Source organism: Nicotiana sylvestris, chromosome 10 (assembly GCF_000393655.2).
Source record: "Nicotiana sylvestris chromosome 10, ASM39365v2, whole genome shotgun sequence".
Taxonomy (NCBI): Eukaryota; Viridiplantae; Streptophyta; class Magnoliopsida; order Solanales; family Solanaceae; genus Nicotiana; species Nicotiana sylvestris.
The window spans coordinates 63,787,930-63,810,801 of record NC_091066.1 but is presented as its reverse complement, the minus strand read 5'-3'; the positions used below and the strand labels follow the sequence as shown (position 1 = coordinate 63,810,801).

Below are 22,872 nucleotides of genomic sequence, written 5' to 3'. Positions count from 1 at the left end.
TAGGAAGCAGCCCCAAAACCCATTCCAAAGAAGTTCAGAATGTCCGACCTCCCAAAGTACAACGGGACCTCGGACTCCAACGAGCATGTCACTACTTACACTTGTGCAGTGAAGGGCAACAACCTAAAGGATGACAAGATTGAATCCGTCCTACTAAAAAGGTTTGGAGAGACGCTTTCAAAAGGGGCGATGATGTGGTATCACAACCTAGCCCCAAACTCGATAGATTCGTTCGCCATGCTGGCAGATTCCTTTATAAAGGCACATGCTGGTGCCATCAAGATAGCTACAAGGAAATCCGACGTCTTTAAAATCAAGTAAAGGGAGAACGAGATGCTGCGAGAGTTCGTATCTCGCTTTCAAATGGAACGAATGGAACTACCGACGGTCTCCGACGATTGGGCAGTGCAGGCCTTCACTCAAGGTTTGAACGAGCGAAGCTTGGTAGCTTCGAAGCAGCTGAAGCAAAACTTAGTCGAATATCCTGCCGTGACTTGGCCGGACATCTACAACCGATACCAATCAAAGATCAGGGTCGAAGATGACCAACTAGGAGTCCCCTCGGGCTCGGTATATCCTAGCAGGCTTCTGGCAAATGAGACAAAATAAAACAAAGAAAGATACCAACCAAACACCGAGGATAGAAGGAATGCCTCGAGCGCAACATACCCCGCAATGACCGAAGGATGGATCGAGGCCAGAATCCTCGGGGACATGTTAGTGGAGCTAGATTTGATAGGAATACAAGGCCGATGGAGGCACCCCGCTTGTCGGAATACAACTTCAACGTCGACATTTCGGACATCGTATTCGCCATCAGTAAAATCAGAGATGCCAGGTGGATAAGGCCTGTACAATCAGATCTTTCGCAAAGGAACCATAACTTAGCATGTGAATTTCATGGAACACACGGTCACAGGATCAAGGATTGCCGATAACTATGGGAAGAAGTAGCCCGACTACTCAGTAAAGGTCACCTCCGAGAATTCCTCAGCGACCGAGCCAAAAATCAGTTCTAGGAAAGAGAGGCGACCAAGAAGAACGAAGCAGATGATCTACAACACATTCACATGATCTTAGGAGGCATCGATGATATAAGAGAACCCATGGTCAGGAGAACAAAAATATCCATCACCAGGGAAACGCGAACTCGAGGTTACATACCCGAGGATGCTCTCATATTCAGCAACGAGGGAGATACATTTCAATCTCCATCTCTTTTCTTGTAAATACATTTCAAATTAAATGTGTACTTGTGGATCCAGGTAGCTCGGCCAATATTATCAGGTCGAGGGTGGTAGAGCAGCTCAGACTGCTTGACCAAATCGTGCCCGCCTCTCGAGTCCTCAATGGGTTCAACATGGCAAGCGAAACAACAAACATGAAATCACCCTCCCAGTCAATATGGCTGGCACTATCCAGAATGCCACATGTCATCGAAGGAGACATGATGTACAACGCCTTGCTCGGAAGGCCATGATACACTGCATGAGAGCAGTACCATCAACCCTTCACCAAATGATGAAGTTTCCGACGAAGGAAAGAATAAAACCACGTATGGGGAACAATATGCAGAGAGGGAGATATTCGGGTTAATCGATGTAGAACCGATAGCAACACCTTCGACCTCGAAGAAACTGCAAGATAAAAAAAAGTGAAATAGCGATCACAAGATACATTCTCGGCTATACCCGAATAAAACAAGCAAAGGACCATGTCGTGTCCTCAGAACAAACCATCGAAGCATATCGAGGCCCAAGGCGCCATCGGCACTAAGGTATAATCGTATCCCTTTTTAGTTACATTTTATACTAACCTATGTGCAAGTATCCAATCGAAACTGCCAAAGCGTTTTCCAACTTGAAGGCCTTAGGTTCCGAAAGCATACGTTGTACTCTTTTCCTTCGACCGGGTTTTTATCCCAAGAAGGGTTTTACAGGCAAGGTTTTGAATGAGGTAACATCCATATGTAACCTAAGGAAGACTCAACAAATATTCAAGGCTTCTCTTCAATCAACCTCGAATACTAGGGGGCATCCCCCCAGAAGGTCACCTCCTCGGAGAAGCCAAGATGTGCTAAATGGGGTCTCGATAGGAAAAAGATGTACCGGGCCAAACGGTCGAATGAACCATGTCCGTATAGAACAACCGAGCCCTTGACAACAAAACGTGTATACTTATACCAAGAAACCAAAATTGTAAGACCTCAAGCAAGGTATGAACCATACTTGTACCATGTAACCAAAACTGTAAGACCTCAAGCAAGGCATGAACCATACTTGTACCAAGTTACCAAAACTGTAAGATCTCAAGCAAGGCATGAACCATACTTGTACCAAGTAACCAAAACTGTACGACCTCAAATGTATGTAAAAATTATAAGACCTTACAAAAAGGCATTATCCCGATCTTAAATTTAAGGCTATATATTCGAACTTGTAAGACCCCTAAAAAGGCATACCTTCAATATAGATGTCGAAACTACTTCACTCGGGGACTGAAAGGCTCCGGCCAAACACAATGACTACGGTCACAAGGTTGTACCAACCAAACTAAAGTGAATCGGGGACGCCCGACCGTCGCTATAAAATCACAAGCCTTCAATTACTTCGAAAAGAACTTGTTAAACAGGCTACCCTCGATATAGGCAAGAGAGCTTTGACCATGTCAGTTCCAAACTATAGGCTTCGAAACACTCAGCCACCGAGCAAAACCTCCCGAGGTGCTCATTCATCGCCACATAACAACTCACAATCGATGTTTTTATCGAACCGTCAAAGAGTCAGGCAAGCACAATTTCAAAAAGTCCTTAACGATGGAAAAATAAAAAGCCTATATTAGAGGTCGTACCAACCCAATGCATAAGAGCCTCTATCACCAACCCATATAAAGGGTCGTACCGACCCAATGCGTAAGAGCCACTACCGCCAGCCCATATAAAGGGTCATACCGACCCAATGAGTAAGAGCCACTACCGCTAGCCCATATAAAAGGTGGTACCGACCTAATGCGTAAGAGCCACTGCCGCCAGCCCATATGAGAGGTCATACCGACCTAACACGTAAGAGCCTACGGGCCAGCTTTAAATTCAAAAACGTAAGGGTCAATGAGATCGAGTCAAAACCTAACTCGGAGACTGAACCCGAAACAGTTAACTGAATATGCCTAAGAGCAAAAGCATAAGAGCTTAAATGCCGGCTTATACTAGAAGGTCGTACTGACCAAACACGTAAGAGCCAACGGGTCAACCCCACGAGCCCCAGGGCCGTACTACAAACCTAAAAGTTCTTTTTAACTCGAAGACTAGTTCAATCTGGCTAATAATTAACAAACATCGAAGCAAAGGGAAGTGCATGAAAAATGAAACCGCAAGGCTTCCTCTTATACGTATATGTGAAAAAATACAAAACTTCATCTATAATGTTCTTTAAAAGCACTATACACAAAATCAGAAAAGAAAGGCCTAATCTACGTGCCCATCAGGGATTATGGCCTGTCAGCCTCTTTCTCGCTATCTTCAGCATCGGATATAAGGAACATAGCATTATATTCGCCCGCCTCCGCGTGCTTTATCTCTTTCGAGATATCGAAGCCCCTGATATGGATCTCCTCGAGGGTTTCCCTCTGAGATTTACACCTAACATACTCTTTGCTCCTACTCTCCCGGTCGAGAGCCCCCCTCAGCTCAGCACGAGCATTGGCAGCGTCCTTCAGATAGACGGCCACTTTTTTATCATCCTTAGTTTGGATCGCTTTGGATTCATCCCGGGAGTCCACAACTTCAGCCTTCATCTTCAAAAGCTCAGACTCGAGCCTTGTAATCATGTCCGTTCGGACCGAGCTATACTCATGAACGTTGCAAATTTGTACTTCAAGGGCGGAAGCCTTGGCCAAAGCATCCTTCTTAGCCGCAACCTGGGTGTCCACCCGAGCCTTTAGCTCATCATGCTCACACTTGGCTTGACCAACTTCGCTCCAAAGGCGTTCTAGGTCCTCCGTCTTTTTCTGCAACTGAAATAAATGAAACATTAGCCTCAGAAGATAGAAGAAGAAACATGCACTCCCTTGAAACAAAAATTACCTACTCATCGATGTAGATTTCGTAGTTCAGAATTTGACTCGCCTCATATCGCAAGTGTGCCAACTCGTCTTCCCTTTCATCACAAAAAATCCTGAGGGATCTTTCCCCATTCACGGCTTTTCACAGCCTAATCTCACGATGAATCAGCTCGGACTTGAGCTTGTTAAAGGCCTATAAAGGAGAAACTCAATAAGAGAGTAAAAATTGCAAAAACTATAAAACTAATACGATCAACCAAAACTCACCACAGAGTAGAGCCGCTGAGCTTCATCAAAAGTCGAGCGTACGTCTACTAGTTTGGCTCCATCAATCCCAGTAGAACCGCTCCCGGTTGGGATACGGCTGCTCGATATATACGGCCCCCGGCCTCAAACATCCCTCGAAGTGCCTTTGATGGGAGAAAAAGTCGGCGGCAGAGAACCCTCGTTCCTCGAGGTACCTTTGGCGAGAAAAGAAGATGGCAGCGGAGGAGGGACCATTTCTCTAAAACCAGAGATCTCGGGCACTGCGGGCTCAATTGATACATCCTCTCTGAGCCTTCGGGCTGGACTCGTCTTGCTATAATCACCGTCGCCCTGCAAAGACCCTTTATGCTTATTATTATTGTTCTTTAGTCCCAAAGATGACGATCCTTCTCCCTCTTTGAGAGGGCACGATCTCGCCTAAAGAAATTCCCCAATGCCTATGATGACGGGATTAGTACGCATAAAAGGGAAGTGCCTTTCAAAAAGGAGCAAATCACCTAGCACGTACCATGGTGTTTTGCCTCCTATCTACCCTTAGACAAGGCTCGCCACTTACGTTCATCGTAAGTCGAGTGGGTCGCCAACTTCCAAGCCCAATCCGTCAGGTTGGGGACCTCGTATGGCATCCATGGAATTGCTGCACAAAGGGAAAGAAAAGCGTATTTACGGAGCCCACCTCCGCCATAAGCAAAACAACGAAGGCACAAGTGTACCACTTACATGTAAAATTCTATTCCTCAAGAAATGGCAGAAACTCCGCAGGGATAATATCAACGATCCGTACTCGGACGAATCAGGTCATCCATCCCCGATCCCTATCTCTTCATCATCAACAACGAAGGGCGTGGTAGATCAGCATCATAGGGTTAGTAGGCCTTGGTGGTAAAAAGGCCGGTACAGCCTGATGAGATGACTAAAGGTGAACTCAAGCCCTGCTTCCTCCGCAAAGAACCTCATTATCAATACTATCCTCCAAAATGACGGATGAACCTGTGCCAAGATAACCTGATACTTTCTACAGAAGTCGAGCACGACCCTATCAAGGGGGCCCAACGTAAAGGGATAGGTATATACGTTCACAAACCCCTTGACATGATCCATGATGCTCTCTTCCGGGGAAGGTACCCGCAATACTACCTTTTCCCCTCATCCACAATCTTTCCTCACTGACTCAAGGTTCCCCTCTCCTATTAAAGAAATAAACTTCGAGGCATACTCCCAATGACCCTGAACATTGGGAGGTTTTTTTGATGGAAAGTCCTCCCTCGAAACAAAATGCCTCGAGGATGGCTCGCCTAGAACCAGCGGCGCACTACCAACCAGGCGGGAATCGGAGGCGGAACTTCCTTTTCCTTGCCGAGCAAACCCTGACGTAGCAGCCATAACCGAGGTAAAACTAGGGAATTGGAGCGGGAATTTGACCAAGGGCTTCAAAGATGAAATGGTGAAGGACCTAATGCACGAAGGAAGAACTCTATAAAGAAGGATAGCCACTCAGAATAGGGGAATCCTCAAAGGGGGGAAGACAAACTTATATATAGAGAAAGCGGTGACTGTCCGCCTGCCTCAAAGGCCAATTAAAAATACTAACTAAGCCATTATAGCTTTGGGAAGATGTACCAGCAGGATTGTTTCAGTCGTTTCATAATTGTGTCGTTCAATTAACGCTATCGTGCGACGTTTTGGGGATCAAAGACCCCCGTATCAACAAGTCTCGAAGTGGTACCCGATCTCGAGGATCTCCGTCAAGAAGAAGATAGGCTCTAAAGAGCCATTGATATCATTACAAGCCTCGACATGGTACCCGATCTCGAGGACCTCCGTCAAGAAGAAGATAGGCTCTAGAGTCCATTGATATCATTACAAGCCTAGAGATGATACCCGATCTGGAGGACCTCCATCAAGAAGAAAATAGGCTCCAAGGAGCCATTAATATAATTACAAGCCTCGAGATGGGACCCAATCTCGAGGACCTCCATTAAGAAGAAGATAGGCTCTAAGGAGCCATTGATATCATTACAAGCCTCGAGATGGTACCCGATCTCGAGGACCTCTGTCAAAAGAAGATAGGCCCTAAGGAGCCATTGATATCATTACAAGCCTCGAGATGGTACCCGATCTTGAGGATCTCTGTCAAAAAGAAGATAGGCTCTAAAAAGCCATTGATATCATTACAAGCCTCGAGATGGTACCCGATCTCGAGGACCTCTATCAAGAAGAAGATAGGCTCTAAGGAGAAATTGATATCATTACAAGCCTCGAGGTGGTACCCTACCTCGAAGATTTATGCTATTGCAAATGCGGGTCATTTACCCAATCCTCTGGCCCTCAAGCTACCTGAGCTCGAGCCAATTTTCACTCGAAAACTACTGATAAAGCCTTAGGGCTATTTCTCCTTCGGATCAAGTTAAATGTCCTCTCGATTACTTTAATCCAAGTGCTATCTGAGTCTAGACGTACCCTCATTCGGGATCTATATATAACCCCTTAAGTCTATCTTCGCTCTAAGTTAAAAACAAGTTTTCATATCGTCCGAGCTTGAGCGAACTCTCACTCGGGAACTGTCTTCGAAAGCCTAAGGGATATCTTTATTCTTAGGTGCCCGAGCAAGTTCCCCCTCGAGGACTATCGACAGGGTCTGAACGGCTAAGCTTCGTTCTAAAAATTCGAAGCCATACTCTCACTCAGCTCGAAGTCGGGGTCCTAGTGGCCTAAGCTTGTATCAATTCAATCCGGGATCAGTCCGAGGAACGACAAAGGGCTCCACGGGATATCACATTAACCAATCAGGAACCGGGGAAATACCTACACCCGATCCCGATATTCGAACCGATCGGTAGAGTCATGCACTCAGATTCTTCACAACACAAATAAAGAAAATCCCACATAAATCAGGTACAAAATTGAAGAAACACTTTTTCATTAGTAAACGATGATTACAAAAACCACAAAGGGTCTTTAAAAATGATTACAAAAGCCCATGAAAGGTCTTTACACATGATTACAAAAACCCACGAAGGGTCCTTACACATGATTACAAAAGCACATGAAGGGTCCTTACATAAAAACAAAGAAGCCAAAAAAATATACATATATATATATAACAGCTACAAGCCTAATCTACTCTCAGGGGTACATCCTCGGGGGCAGTATCTTCAAGAACCATTTCCTCGGGGGCCTCATATCAGTCTTTCAAATGGTATCTTCAAGATTGAAGAAGAAGTAGAAAACAATGAAGAAGAGGAAGAAGAAAAAGATGAAGAAGAAGCAGAAAAAGATGAAGAAGTGGCTGGGTGAAAAATCTGGCGAGTATGGGTCCCGCCAGCACTACTATTGTGAAGCCACTTCTTGAGATGTTGCACCGGTGCTGGATGCAACAGTTAGTAGATGGCACCACCTCACTCCGAGAAAAGCAAAAGGAGTGAAGCGCCGCACCGGGTAGTTAAGAGAGATGAGTGGAAGTGCATAGTCTGCATATCCTTTAATGCAAAGATAATTTGAGATTTCTCTCTCATTATTTCGGGCCAACAATAACAACAAATCAGTGCAATCCCACTTAGTAGGAGAAAGCTCTGGGAACATGGCATAGCTGATGAGAACACTGCCGTATGACCTTATGGCCATGGGCTTCAAACATGAGAAATAGCGTTGGGTGAGGACGAAGAGAAGAGAGGAGTAAAAGGCTATTGAAGAACATTTGAATGAAGTTTCGGTTCAAGAAAACTTCCATTTATAGAAAGGGTAGCAGTGTAACTGACAGCGCAATCAATATCTTTGAAAAACGTACTGACATGTGTAATTAATGCATTTTGCAAAACGGATCGACGGCGATATTATAGCTTTGAAGAATATAAATCGGCGGTACATTGAATGATTCTGGAAAGATGAACCAATAGGACGCTTCAGTTATCACGAAGGCTTACGTCATAAGCATGACATCATCGTATGAAGCTCGAGGAGATAGATATCAAAGTCATTTCTTATCATTTCACTCTGAAAAATGCGGGGACTATCTGTATACGGTAAAAAACAGTGGTCCCATTTTATGATCATTAAGGTGCCTCGTAAATACCGCCCCCAGAAGGCTCAAAGCTCAGCTCGGGGCTTCAACCCGTGGGTTCTCAGTGATCAACCTCGAGGCAGTGTAAACAATGATCAGTCTCGAGGCAATGTAAATCAGCGGCTACGGAGGATCGATGTGAGGTTCCCAAGGCACGTGACTAGAGCTGACAAAGCCTATTAGGCTAGTTCAAACCCGTATCATGGCATTAAATGGTTGTACCAACCCCATATCTTTGTAATAAATGCATTTGTACTATATTGGATTCCCCCTCATATGTAAAGGGGATCCTTGCCATTTTGTAGGGATCTGATACACAATATTGAATATACAAGAACATTCTCTCTGCTCCCTAACTTAACATATTCTCTTGATCTCACTACTTACATTTATTGTTTACATTTATTGTGTTCTATTTATTGTTCTTCATTTATCGCTCATTATTGGTCATAAAGAGCCGCCATCGAATTTATCATAACTGTTAATCCTCCATCGATTGCTCTTAGCCGGGCACCCGATTCGATCTCGAGGCCCCGTATACACAAGCTCGAGGCTCCGATCTCCAGCCATTCGGTTTGATTATTATACTATCTACAAGCTATTATCTTATTTTTTCTAATCTTTCACTTAGCATCTATTGCCTAACAACTAGCATAAAAATAGATCATATATTTTTAGAACCACAAAATCAAATCTAATTGTTATTACCATTTTTAAGGTAAACTCTACTAGGAAACACTCTCTAGAGGTATACAAGATATTAGTGTGTGATTGTCATGACTACAGAGCCTGGCTTCATTATTTGTAGTGTGTTACCAAAAATATACAAAATGAAAGGGGAAACAATGAAAATCGGTTGTCTTACAACTGATCAAGTATCAACAAGCGTGTTAATGATTGATAGCCTGTTTGGCCAAGCTTCTTTTTGGCCAAAAGTACTTTTTTGGGCCAAAAGCACTTTTGGCCAAAAATTCAGGTGTTTGGCCAAGCTTTTGGAAGGAAAAAAGTGCTTTTGAGGAGAAGCAGAAGCAGTTTTGGAGAAGCAGAAAAAAGTAGTTTCTCTCCAAAAGCACTTTTTTGAGAAGCACTTTTGAGAAAAATATATTTAGAAGTAATTTTTTAAAGCTTGGCCAAACACTAATTGCTGCTCATAAGTGCTTTTCAATCTAATTAGCCAAACAGAAACTGATTCTCACCAAAAGTACTTTTGAGAAAAGCACTTTTGAATAAAAGCACTTCTCAAAATAAGCTGATTTTTGCAGCTTGGCCAAACAGGCTATGAGTTGGGTTCTACCATTCTCAGCAAGTTCCAAGAAAATTTGCAAAGTTGACAAACAAGGGTTAGTGAACATTTCGAAGCCAAATCAATACAATACCAAAAATTTAGATTTTGCAGTCTCGAATTTTACAAAAAAGATACTATTACATAAATTTCTGTTTACAAAACAGATACATAAATCCACTAGCCTGAGTAATTCGTATTATGCTAGTAGGGCCTACTAAGCAAGAAGACACTCTCTACTAAGAAATTCTCTACTCCTATTTCCTAGTACTCGAACCCGAAACCTCTAGTATAAGGGTAGAAGGATCTCATCTAACTCATTCATGGTTTCCAAATTGTTAATTAAGAAGAGAATAGGACAAATGTAGAAACTTTTAGAGTAAAGCGGCATAATTTTGAAGTCAGTCAGATTATATACACTTCTAAAGCTGCTTATACATCTTATTTAGAAATGTAGGACAAATCACCTTACTATTTCTAAGGAACAAGCTCATGTCCCTCATAAAAAGAGGATAAACCCAGAATACATTCCAGAATCAGTAAGAAAATTATTTGAACTTTGAATTCATTTTCAACTGCCATTAATTGAAAGGGAATCCTAATTCCAGTTGTTCCTGGAGCGACTAAAGATGCCTCAATTGTTGGGAACCAAAGAAAATAAAACCAGAAAAACAAACTTTAATCAATCAACCATACATATTGGTAGTATTATCCATCAACCCACCTTCCAATTAAAAAAATAAAACAGAAATGTACCAACAAAAAGGAGCCTATTGGCTAAGAATTAAACCTAAAGTATGTAATTCTATATCTGTTAGAATAGGGAAAATTCTCAAAATACATCAATAGTCATAAAAATCAATGTCTAGCTAGACGGCCGCCAGTACATCATTTTTGAATGGTGAAATACATAAACAACCATTTTAAGTTGTCCTCAACGATCAAATAAATACCTCAACTAAGCCTTTTTCCATATTGACACTTCAAGTGGTTATTAAGTAGATAAAGTAAACACCTGATACAGTCAGCTCACCTCGCGTGTAATGCACTTTCGGAGACGCACATTGTCTACCCATCCCAAATAGTAATAAACGGTAATTGTATGTGTAATTTCAAATATACTCTTAATAAAGTCTAATTTAAACCCAATACCCAAACCCTAATTTTTACTTTATCATTTCTGCTAATCTCACCTTTTCCTCCTCCATTGTTGGTCACCTTTTCTTTTAATTGGAAAAAAATTATAAGCTTTAGGTCATTAGGCAAAAAACCCATTCCAAAACAAAAGCACAATTCATCAGGTCTATCATTCTCCTTAGAAATATTTGATTTTTTCTTCAGCTAGTAACTCGGAGCAAATCAGCTTCAGTTTGCAAAGTCAAAAACCATCACTGTGCATTGTTTGACGTTCTAAGCATTCCGGTTAATGAGAGAGAGAAGTACTAATGGCACTGGAATTGATAAGCTCTTCTAACATGTTCTACTGATCAGTTCCGCAACTTCTTTCAATTTCTTCCAAGTCAGCTCGTGCTGCTCCACAACACCGTTGGCACCGGCTGCTCTTTCATTGTGTTGCTTTTCACACTCTTCGAAAAGTTCTGAATCCATCTCCAAGAACATTCTCCGGACATTGGAGGTGTGTCCACCTTCCTTCAAATCCTCAAGAACTTTAGATTTTTTTCTTTCAATTTGGAAGAAACCTACTTACTGGTTCCTTCTTAAATCAATTTTAAGACATTTATACAATCCCAATTTGACAAATTATTGGTGGAAATTGATTGTTAATTATCAATTTATTAGTTATTATCTAGTCTCTAATCTTTCTGATGAATGTATTATTTTAGGACGGTTGGGTAGATTTGGGAAAAGGGGATGACAGGAAGAAGATGAAGGGGGGACTGGTTTAAGAAAAACGTATTTTTCCTTCTTTAAATGCAATTTTTTTGGTAAATTACATGTGTCAACTTTTTATGTCGAAATTACACGTGTCATTTTTAAATAGGTTCATTGACATGTCAATGGAAAGTGTAATGCACGCATATGCTCTGCTGCACTCAGGTGTTTACTTGATCTACTTAATAACCACTTGAAGTGTGAATAATAACCACTTCTGGATGAATGTATTATTTTGGTACAGTTGGGTAGATTTGGGAAAAGGCGATGAGAGGAAGAAGATGAAGGGGGGCTGGTTTAAGAAAAACTTTTTTTTCCTTCTTTAAATGCATTTTTTGGTAAATTACATGTGTCAACTTTTTATAGCAAAATTACATGTGTCATTTTTAAATTGGTTCATTTGACATGTCATTGGCTAGTGTAATGCACGCATATGTTCTGCTGTACTCGAGTGTTTACTTGATATACTTAATAACCGCTTGAAGTATGAATATGAAAAAGGGCTTAGTTGAGGTATTTATTTGATCGTTGAGGATAACTTAAAGGGGTTGTTTATGAATTTTCTTTTTGAATACAATGACAAACTTATATTTCATTTCATTATGCGCTCATTAGAAATATTGACATAAAAAATGTGTGTATTTTCCCCTATTCTTTCTCTTTTCAGGTCAGTAAGAACATGAGAAAATCGATCTAGATTTGAGAAATTAGTGTTAGGGTTCATGAGAGAGAAGAGAGAAAAGATGGAACTTTCTAGATCTGATTCTGAGAAATTAATCCCGATGGGCTAATTCGGGTGCTCCCTTCCACTTATATACGGCCCAAATACAAGTCAAATACAGGTAATATAAAATGGGCTAGTTCAGTAATTACAAGGAGTCCAATTACACAAACACAAGTAAAATGAATAAAGGCTACACTATAAGTCTATCCTTTTGGGCCCAGATGTCATATAATCTATGAGTCCAACAACCCCTTCAAGTTGGAAGGGGAGAACATCTGCAACTTGCGAAGAAATTGATGATGAAGCAGACCAGTTAAAGGCTTTGTGAGGACATCAGCGAGCTGCTGCGAAGTGGGAACATGAGAGCGTTGAATGAAGCCTTCAGAAAGCTTCCCTCGAACAAAATGGCAATCTACCTCAATATGCTTGGTCCACTCATGAAAAACAAAATTTTTAGCAATATGAATAGCTGCTTGGTTGTCACAGAATACAGAAAGAGGTAAAGAGACCTGAACACCAAAATCATTGAGAACTCGTGCAAGCCAAGTTAATTCAGCTACCACCTTGTTGAGGGCTCTATATTCAGCCTCAGCAGAAGATAAAGACACCACAGGTTGCTTTTTAGACTTCCAACAGATTAAGTTATCACCCAAAAGGACACAAAAGCCAGTAACAGACCTTCTGGTGTTCGGGCAGGCTGCCCAATCATTGTCTGAATAAGCTGAGATAGTGAAATCAGAAGAGTTAGAGTAATAGAGGCTAAGATCAGAGGTGCCCTTGAGGTACCTCAGCTTGTGTAGAGTAGCAGCCATGTGAGGGACTCTTGGAGATTGAAGTTATTGACTAAGGTGCACCCCAAAACAAATGCCAGGCCTAGTGTGAGTGAGGAACAAAAACTTCCCAACTAAGCTCCTATACCTTTTAGGGTGAGTCAAGAGGTCACCACAATCAGCTTTCAGTTTGGAGTTCAAGTCTAGAGGACAAACAACAGAAGCAACTTCCAGGAAATCAAACTCATTCAAAAGATCAGAGACAAATTTCTTCTGATTGAGAAGCACACCATCAGGCAAAACAGAAACCTCAATCCCCAAAAAATAATGAAGAGTACCCAGATATTTGATTTTTAACCGAGCATCCAAAAATGACTTCAAAGCAGTAATTTCAGCAAGATCATCCTCAGTTAATATTATATCATCAACATAGACAACAATAATAACCATATTACCAGAAGAGCCTTTGATGAACAAGGAGTAATCATTAAGAGAATGAGCATAACTTCTAGAGTAGAGGGCTTGAGAAAGCTTGGCATACCACTGTCTAGAGGCTTGTCTCAAGCCATAGAGGGACTTTTGTAAACGACAGACTAAGGGAGGAGAAGAAGAGGAGGAGGTAGTAGTGACAGAAAGACCAGGAGGAAGCTTCATATAGACTTCCTCATCCAAATCACCATGCAAGAAAGCATTATTAACATCTAATTAGAACAAAGACCAACCTCACTTAACTATAACAGCAATCAGACACTTAACAGTTGACATCTTTACAATAGGGGAGAAAGTTTCATTGAAATCCACTCCCTCAACTTGGGTGTCACCCCTAATAACAAACCTAGCTTTATACCTCTCAATAGTACCACCAGCTTTATACTTAATCTTATAGACCCATTTACAGCCAATAGGTTTCTTTCCACTAGGCAATGCTACAATATCCCAAGTGTGATTGGCCTCGAGGGCCTCAAACTCTTTCCTCATAGCATCTTGCCAAGCTGGAATAGGTACAGCTTGAGAATAAGTAGTGGGCTCAAACATAGCATGAGGAGTCAAAGTACTAATGCAAGAGAATGAGGCGGCAATTGGCAGACATAATCAGTCAAGTGGGATGGAAGGGTATGAGGTCTGTCGGACCTTCTGAGTGGACCAGCAGTAGGAGGAGGAGTTGTTGTAGTAGGAACAGGGGAAGGAATAACACATGGAGAAGTTGAATCAGAAACATGAGAAGGAATAGAAGTAGGAGAAAGAGAAGGTAAAGCAGAAATAGGAATAGAAGGGGAAGAGGGCACAGGAGAAGTAAGATTAGGAGTGAGATGAATAGGATCAATGTCACGCCCCCTTTTTCTCGCGAAATCGGGTTTATGACATTTGGAAGGACAACTCATTCCCTTTGGGGAATTGGGTTTGAAGTGAAGAGTCGTCACCTAATGATTTGAGTGCATTAGGACACTAGGGAAGGTTTGATTTGAACAACCAGAGATTGGGTAAGGGCTTGAAATTATCTCAAGGGGAAAGTGTTAGGCACCCCTCAAGATCTACTAGTGTGGTTCCCGGCCAAGCTATTATTGTGAATTTAGTGCAAATAACACATAGGCAAATAAAGGCTTCAAATAAGAGGGGATTTTCACGTAATGGTGACAAATAAACAAAAGTATGAAAAATGAACTAAAAGAGTTGATTTTCTTAAAAGAAATGGTTTAAAAAGATTTAAAAGAAACAAAGAAAACAAAGGAAAGGGGGGTCCTAGGTTTATTAATAATATGGATCACCCCACATAACATCCGGTAATCACTTCCCAGTAAGGGGCTACACGTGATGGTATTGTGTGGTCATCATATCCATATCTACCCTTTTCCACCATGTTAAGGTATTAAAGCGCGGAATGATCTCGTTTACTTATTGCATGCTATTACCCGCCCCAATTCTATCAGCCCCAGAGGCACTTGGGACTACTAATCTTAGAGGGAGGAGGTATTGAGCTTATTTATGGTTTCAAAAGGTAAAATACTAAGGCGACAAACAAAACACATATAGCAAGTTTGGGAAAAGCATATAAACAAATAAAAGGGCTCAAACAGACCTCCTTTAAACCAAAGAAAGCACATAATGCAGCATGACTTGCATGTACTGTTTAAGGTCTGATTAAAACTTAAAGGGTCGAGGCAGACTGATTTATTACATAATTCAGATAAGAAGCTCGAATCAGGCCTGTCTGCTGGTTGTAGCATATAAAATCTGATTCAATTTATAAACTTTCACCCTATGGCTTGCCTAAGTGTTAGACGAAGACCCTATAGGCATGTTATCTACTGATTCCAGAAACAATGAAGTAAACATAAATACATACTGGTTTCAGAAAAAAAATTATTTGTTATTAAAGAAAGGCGAGTTTTAGCAAAAAAGCACAAGTCATTTGTGACTGGTTTTAAACTTATAATCAAATGAAGCGGTTCAGATTCGATTAAAGCTCCTATAGGCATGCTTTTCATGTGTTTTCGATTCTGGACATTTTACAGACATAGCAAAAGAGCAAAAATCCGATAGGCATGGCATCTAAATGTTCTACTTCGTTTAAGCCTATGAACATGATATCTAGATGCAGTTAGTTATTTAAACCTATAAACAGGTTTGCCTAGTGACAGATGCATATGCAGGATTCGGATTTCCAGTTAACTATGAGCATGGTATCTATATAAGAGATGCAGAAATTTAACTATAGGCAGGATATCCATATGAATGTAGAATTTCAGAAAACTATAGGCAAGATATCTATATGGGTGCAGAATTCCTTATAGGCATAGTATCTACATATGAAAGTGCAGAATTCCTATAGGTAAGATATCTATGTGATATGCAGAGATCAGAAATTCCCTATAAGCAGGATATATACCCCTTTTACATACATAGTTATTCTCTCCCTTCTTTCACTAGCCATCCCCAATAGTTTATTACAAAGTTATTACAGTCCAGAAAAAATAAAGTAAAGAAAATACATCAGAAGTTGAAAATTACAACCAAGGAGAGCCTGATTCAGACTTCCTGTCTGAAGTATGAAGTAAACCAACTCCAAAGATCATGTTTCAAAGCCTTTCTACCACTTGGGTGTGTCAGAGTTCCCTAAGAGTTTCATAAGAACTACGAGCAGTGCTTACATCTAAATATATCGCCATATTAAGACCCCATTGGTTCAAAGCTTAGTTCATGGACAACAACTCATATTACCATGCCCTAAGCCACCATTTACAAACACATAGGGGTAATGGGATAGGGAGCAAAGATTCACAACAGAAACATGCAGTAGAACATAGGCATACTAAGCTAAATGTTGAAGTCTACAGAAAATAATAAAGTAGACATGGATACAAAGACTGTAAGTAAACACATTGGGGTGATGCTGAAACTTAAATCAGGACATACCAGTTTCAAAGAAATAAGTAGAAAAGCATTAGTCTTGTAAAAGCCAAAGTGCAAACAGGAAGATAGAAAACTATAAGTGCGAGTTCAAAAGAGATTGTGAAATTGAAGTCTGAAGTGTGTGTTTGTGAAAAGGGTCATGCCTTTTATAGTGTAGAAAGCAGGCAGAAATAAGGTAAGAAAATAGTTTGAAAACTGATTGTCAATCAATTACAGAAGGCTTTCCTTAATTAAGGGATTCAGATTCAAAACGAGTAAAACCATTTAAGGAAAGGAATTGAATAATCACTTTGTGTAAAGTATGCAATTGAGGGCAAATACATAAAGGTTATTTAAGGACAGAGTTTTGACAGTACACGGTTTGTGCAAATAAGGTAAGGGAGTCAATTAACAACCAGTAAATCACAAGGTCTGAGATTTGGTATGAATGAACCAAGTCAGAAAAGATGAAGAAGGGTTTTACTTAAGTCGAGTAACAGAGGAAATCATTAAAAGATGGAAAGAAATCAATCAAGCTATATTCTGAAGGAAGTTTGCACTAATTGCAAATTTGAAACCATTTAGAGGAAAATTCATCATATATAAGGAGCATGTGAGCATGAAAGAAGACTGTCATGTAAATCAGTAGAACAAATCCAGTGTAGAAAAGTTTAGCAAAAAGTTCAGCATTGAATGAAAACAAAGATGTTCAAACTCAGTTCAGAGACTCAAAGTCAGTCTGAAAGAGTTAAGGGTTCTAAAATAAAACCCTAGTTCATTCAAACCTCGGCAGAACCCCCAAATTCTAGGGTTTCCGCCTTGAATCAAGTACAGAGATGAGGAGGCAAGTAGTCGAATCGAAACATGTTTAGAGGTTTCAGAAAAGAACTGAAACTTCTAACATGCTTCTTCCAGCAACAGAACTCATGAATAGCATGTAAATACAGTAAAGGGGTTCAAGGCAAACAGAGTAAAGAAACTAATTCGAAACATGATGAGAAAAGATTGATAAGAACAGTAGAAGAAAGCATGCTTAAGAAGATCCTTTTAAAAGAAACTTAAACAAAGTTCAATAGAAGAAAAATAGTAAGAACACTTAAGAACACGGTAGAAGAATACAGTAGGCGAAACATACCAGAACATAGTAGAAGAAAATAGCAGGACATAGTACAAAAGTATACAAGAACATAGTATAGAAACAGTAGAAAAACATAAAAGAACGGAATATAGAAAGCACAGTAGAAGAACATACATGGTAGAAGGAAAACATAGAACACAGTAGAGGCAAATACACACAAAAGAAAAAGAAAAAAAAGTCAGAGAAACACTTAAGCATTTTCAGAAAACCCTAAATCGTAAAAGAAAGACTTTGAAAAGTAATTTTCGAAAGAAAAGTTAGGGAGATCGTTTGAAAACTCAAAGAGAGCACAGATACACAACGGATCTAAAGAGATCGGAGAAAACCTCGAAGGGTTAGGGTTTCAAAAGAACCCTAGAAATGAGAAAGTCTTTGAAAAGGTCACTGATCTGAGTCGGAGAGGTCAGAACCAGGCTCAAAACACCATGGTACGCCAGAGCAAGGCCGGCGATGACTCTGGAACCTTGAATCGGCAGAGGTCTGGGTGCAAACCTTCGAGGCCTGGCCTCGAATCTTCAGGTATTAGGTGTGTAAGAGCAAGGGAGGTGAGTATAGGGCCCTCACAGCTTGGGAAGCCATGGTTTCCGGTGGGTTTCGAGGTGGAAGATGATGAGAAGCGGCTAGGGTTAGGGAAGGTTCGAGAGAGTTTGAGAGAGGAGAGGGGTTTCAGAGGCGGCGGGTGAATGAAAATGATTTTAGGGTTGGGATGTTTGTGAATTAAAAAAGGAAAGGTAGAATCGTGGTCGTTGATCATTTTGATCAACGACCTGGATCTAAAGGGGAGCCGGGCGGGTTGGATAAACGGGTCAGGGGTCAGGTAATTTAAAATTGCAATTGGGTTTAATTGGGGGGTTGATTTGGGCTACAATTGAAATGAAATAGGGCTAGTATTTAAATAGCCACTTTTCCCCTTTTCATTTTATAAAAAATAGTAAATGGTTTCTAGAAATAAATTAAAGGTACCAAACTAATTAAAAATGTATAAATATTAAATAAAAATTACTGGAATCAATTTTGTAATTATAAACGCAATTAAATCTTACAATAGGATGAAATTGTAATTATATGCAATTTAGCTTAAAAATACTAAATAAATTTGTAAAAATTACCTTAACTATATTTTGGTATAAATATGAGAATAAAATAAGTTAATCACTAAAATAATAATTTGAGGAATAATTATTGGTTTTTGTACTGCTAAAATAGGGCAATAAATTAATTTAAAAATCTTTAAAAATTTAGGAAAAATACTAAAATATTTGGACACACTTATATATGCATACATATGCTATTTTTAAAGTATTTTGTATTTATAGAAAAAAATATACAGGAAACAATTGGGTATCAACAATCAAGAGTGGGAGAAGTAAGAGGTAAAGAATCTAAAATATGATAGGGAGGAGAAAGTGGGGGGAAAGTGACAGAAGTTTGTGGAACATAGGAGGAAGAAGAGAAGGGAAAGACATCTTCATGAAATACAACATCCCTGGACACAAGGAATTGCTTGGTTTCTCGGTTATAAAGTTTGTAACCTTTCTTGGCAAAGGGATAACCAAGAAAGACACAAGGCATCACTCTTGTTTTCAATTTATCCCTATGAGGAATTGGTACAGTAGCATAGGCCAGACATCCAAATGTTTTCAAGTGAGAATAAGAAGGGGTTTGGTTGTAAAGGACTTCAAAAGGTGATTTATTATGAAGGATCCTAGATGGGAGTCTGTTGATGATATAAGTTGTTGTGAGTAAACAATCCCCCCAAAATCTAATAGGAGCCTTGGATTGAAAAAGCAAAGCTCTACAAGCCTCAAGTAAAGTTCTATGCTTTCTCTCAACTACACCATTTTGTTGTGGTGTATGAGGACAAGTAGTTTGATGGATAATTCCATTATCAGAGAAGTAAGAAATGGCAGAATGGCTACCCCCAAGTTCTAAGGCATTGTCACTCCTGATTGTTTGGATAGTAATGTGAAATTGAGTTTTGACCATGGACACAAAAGCTTTAATCAAGAAAAATGCATTACTTTTGGAACCCATTAGATGAGTCCAAGTGGATCTAGAAAAATCATCAACTATGGTTAGAAAATATCTAGAACCAAAATAAGTAGGAGTGTGGTAGGGTCCCCAAAAATCCACATGTATAAGTTGAAAGGGACGAGTACTATGAATGGAGCTATGGGAGAGGGGGACCAAACCATTAGGAGGAAGAAGGGAGTCTGGTTTATCTAGCCATAAGACATATTTCACAAGGAAATCGTTGCTTAGAAGATAAAGAGGAAGATATAGCAGAAATGCCCTTCATTCTAACAAAGGGAACATGTGAAAGTCTTTGATGCCAAACAATATCCATTTTATTCAATATAGCTTTATTACAAGATGACACAGATGGAGACAAAATATTTTGAAAAGAACTAGAGTTACACAATGAACTAGAGCTAGGAACAATAATAGTAGAAGGTAAAGATGGAAAGCTATATACATGAGGCACAGTTGAAACATTTTGAGCTGAAGAAGAAAATGCAGTAGTGCAGACAAACTTGTAAAGCCCATCCTCTAGTTTACCAAGCTCCAGAGGCATCTTCAGAGAAGGGCCCTGTAGCAAGCAAGAATCAGAACTAAACTGTGTTATGCATCTCAATAACAAAACAAGTTTGTGCACAAAAATCAGATTATGTTTGAAAGAAGGAATGTAGAGAACATCTAGAAGAATGATGGAATGGTATAAAGAAAAAGACCCAGTGCAAGTAACTTTAACTTTATATCCATTAGGAAGTGTGACAAGGTAAGGAATAGGCAAATGTGTAATGTTGGTTAAAAGATCTTTGTTATAAGTCATGTGGTCAGATGCTCCTAAATCAATAATTCATTTATGAGGTGAAGACTGACTCAATATGCAAGCTAGAGAACAAGTCACTACTGTTGGAATGAGCACTTTACTAGCAAAGTTGGCAGAAGCCATGAGGTCAGACTGAGGAGCAGAATCAGGCTGATGAGAATGTTGTAAAATAGCCATTAGCTGAGAATATTGTTGCTTGGTTAAACCAGGTACCAATGAACCTTGTGTATCATTGTTAGTAGTCCCAGCAACAGAAGGAGAAGAAGAGTCAGAAGAAAGCTCTGCTCCAATAGTTGCATTTGCTGTAATTTTCTTTCCTTTGGTGAATTTGAAATCAGGAGGAAAACCATGAAGCTTGAAGCACTTATCAATTAGGTGTCCACTCTTCTTACAATATTTGCAGAATAGATTCCCTTTGGCTTGATCAAAATTCACTCTTTGAACATATTGTCTCTGAGTGTTGGAACCAGGAGACTTATAATTTGTGTTGGGACTAGAATGATGATTGAGGTTGATTTTGGCAGTGAAGGCAACTGAATCAGGACCAAACTGAGAATTGGAGTTGATCTGCCTTTGCCTTTCATCTTGAAGAAGAATGTTATATGGACTGTCTAGTGTTGGAGGTGGTTGCATCATGAGCAAGTTGCTCCTAACACCGACATAGACTTCATTAAGTCCCATGAGAAACTATTGAAGTCTATCCTCTTCCTCCTCTTTGAGAATACCTTCTTTTGCACAACAAGTGCAGTGATTTCCATGATTTTTACGAGCAACCCTCAATTCATCCCACAATTTCTTTAACTTGTTAAAATATGATGCAATATCTAGGGAGCCTTGACAGGTAGAGGCAAGTTCTTTCTTAATTTCAAAGGCTTTAGTTCCACCTACTGTTCCATATCTTTTATTTAACTGTCTCCATATTTCTTCAGCTGTTTCAGAATACTGGACACTATCCGCAATATCAGGGGATAGAGAACTTGTTAACCATGAAATCAGCATGTTATTACACCTATCTCATCGATTAGACTCTATTGAATTATCTTGAGGTTTAGGTAAACTACCATCGACAAACGCAATTTTGTTCCTAGCAGATAGGGAAACAATAATGCTTCTTTTCTAACCTCCAAAGTTTGTCCCAGAAAAGGGAACTGGTATAAGAGAAACACCAGGAACATCTGATGACTGAACAAATAGGGGACTGGAGGGCTTGGGAATAAACTCAGGTGTGTCAACCACATTAACATCAGTAGATCCCAGTGTTACTATAACATTCAACAATGAACAATTATCTGATGAATATTATGCAGAAGGAAACAGATACACAGAGTTACCGATTTCTTCGCGACTGGAAGTACGACCTTCAAAACAACACTTATCAGCAACGCAACAATAATGATGAAATAAGATGAAGTCGTGAAACCCTAGAATTCTTGAGTTTAACGACAACTACAGAAACTTGTAGATAATCTTCCACATTCACTCAAGCAGCAATTACAACTCAGAAAACGCCGAGAGAAGTTAAAATCGACCAAAAATTCGTCAAAACCAGTATGTAGAAGACAAAATCAATACCCCCATGAGATTGAAATCCTCAACAAAACTCGATAAGGGTAACATCGGAAGATAGAGGAAGATGAGATTGACCGGAATCCAGCTCTGATACCATGAGAACATGAGAAAATCGATCTAGATTTGAGAAATTATTGTTAGGGTTCATGAGAGAGAAGAGAGAAAGATGGAACTTTCTAGATCTGATTTTGAGAAAATAATCTCGATGGGCTGATTTGGGTTCCCTTCCGCTTATATACGGCCCAAATACAAGTCAAATATAGGTAATATAAAAGGAATTTTTACTCCTTATAGCAAAGGTTAACACCTTATTTATTTTAAATAAATACCATTTAAAAAAATTATATTCTGTAGATACCTTTTAAGGTTTATAGCCAGATATTTAATTTTGGTTACCTCCTAGCTCTAAGACACTAAATACGCTAATCAATTACACTATTTTCTTTCTCTCTCTACTTTGATACATCACATTCTCTCTCCTCATTCCATTAAAAATTTTGATCTCCTCCTCCTTCCACCGGATTTGTGCAAAGCCCACTTGAGAGCAGCCGTCGACATTAAACTTATTCTTGTGCAAAGCCCACATCCTGTTATAATAGATGCACTGATTCTTGAACAGCAGTCGACATTAAACTAATTCTTGTGCAAAGCCGAATCAATGCACCTTTTATAAAAAAAGAATTTGAAGATAAAAACAGAGATGAAGAACGGTTTATAACTTACAAGTGAAGGAGGGAGAATTTGGCGATGAGAGCGTGGGGAGATGACAGCGTAGCAGTGGGCTTGGGTTTTGACATTAAACTGATTCTTGTGCAGAGCCTCATCCCATTATAATAGATGCACTGATTCTTGAACAGCAGTCGCCGACATATAATTCGGTTGATTTG

At 39.9% G+C, this 22,872-nt stretch overlaps 2 protein-coding genes across 2 annotated transcripts; both read right to left on the bottom strand.

The window, feature by feature from the left end:
- Nucleotides 1–19,801: 19,801 nt before the first annotated feature.
- LOC138879432 (uncharacterized) lies at nucleotides 19,802–21,097 on the bottom strand. Its single transcript, XM_070159041.1, has 2 exons — nucleotides 20,518–21,097; nucleotides 19,802–20,430 (listed from the first exon to the last, which is right to left on the bottom strand). The coding sequence occupies exons 1-2, from the start codon at nucleotides 21,095–21,097 to the stop codon at nucleotides 19,802–19,804; spliced, it is 1,209 nt and encodes a 402-aa protein (XP_070015142.1).
- Nucleotides 21,098–21,103: 6 nt separating this feature from the next.
- LOC104247110 (uncharacterized) lies at nucleotides 21,104–21,415 on the bottom strand. The gene has a single exon (XM_009803061.1). It carries the CDS (start codon nucleotides 21,413–21,415, stop codon nucleotides 21,104–21,106), a length of 312 nt encoding a protein of 103 aa, XP_009801363.1.
- Nucleotides 21,416–22,872: the final 1,457 nt, after the last annotated feature.

Bases quoted from the DNA above. Each gene is read 5' to 3' on its own strand.
- LOC138879432 (XM_070159041.1), bottom strand. From the start codon at position 21,097: ATGGGACTTAATGAAGTCTATGTCGGTGTTAGGAGCAACTTGCTCATG. The intron at 20,431-20,517 runs GTAAAGTGCTCA...TTATTGATTTAG, and splicing joins GGCTTCTGCCAACTTTGCTA to GAGCATCTGACCACATGACT.
- LOC104247110 (XM_009803061.1), bottom strand. From the start codon at position 21,415: ATGCTGATTTCATGGTTAACAAGTTCTCTATCCCCTGATATTGCGGAT.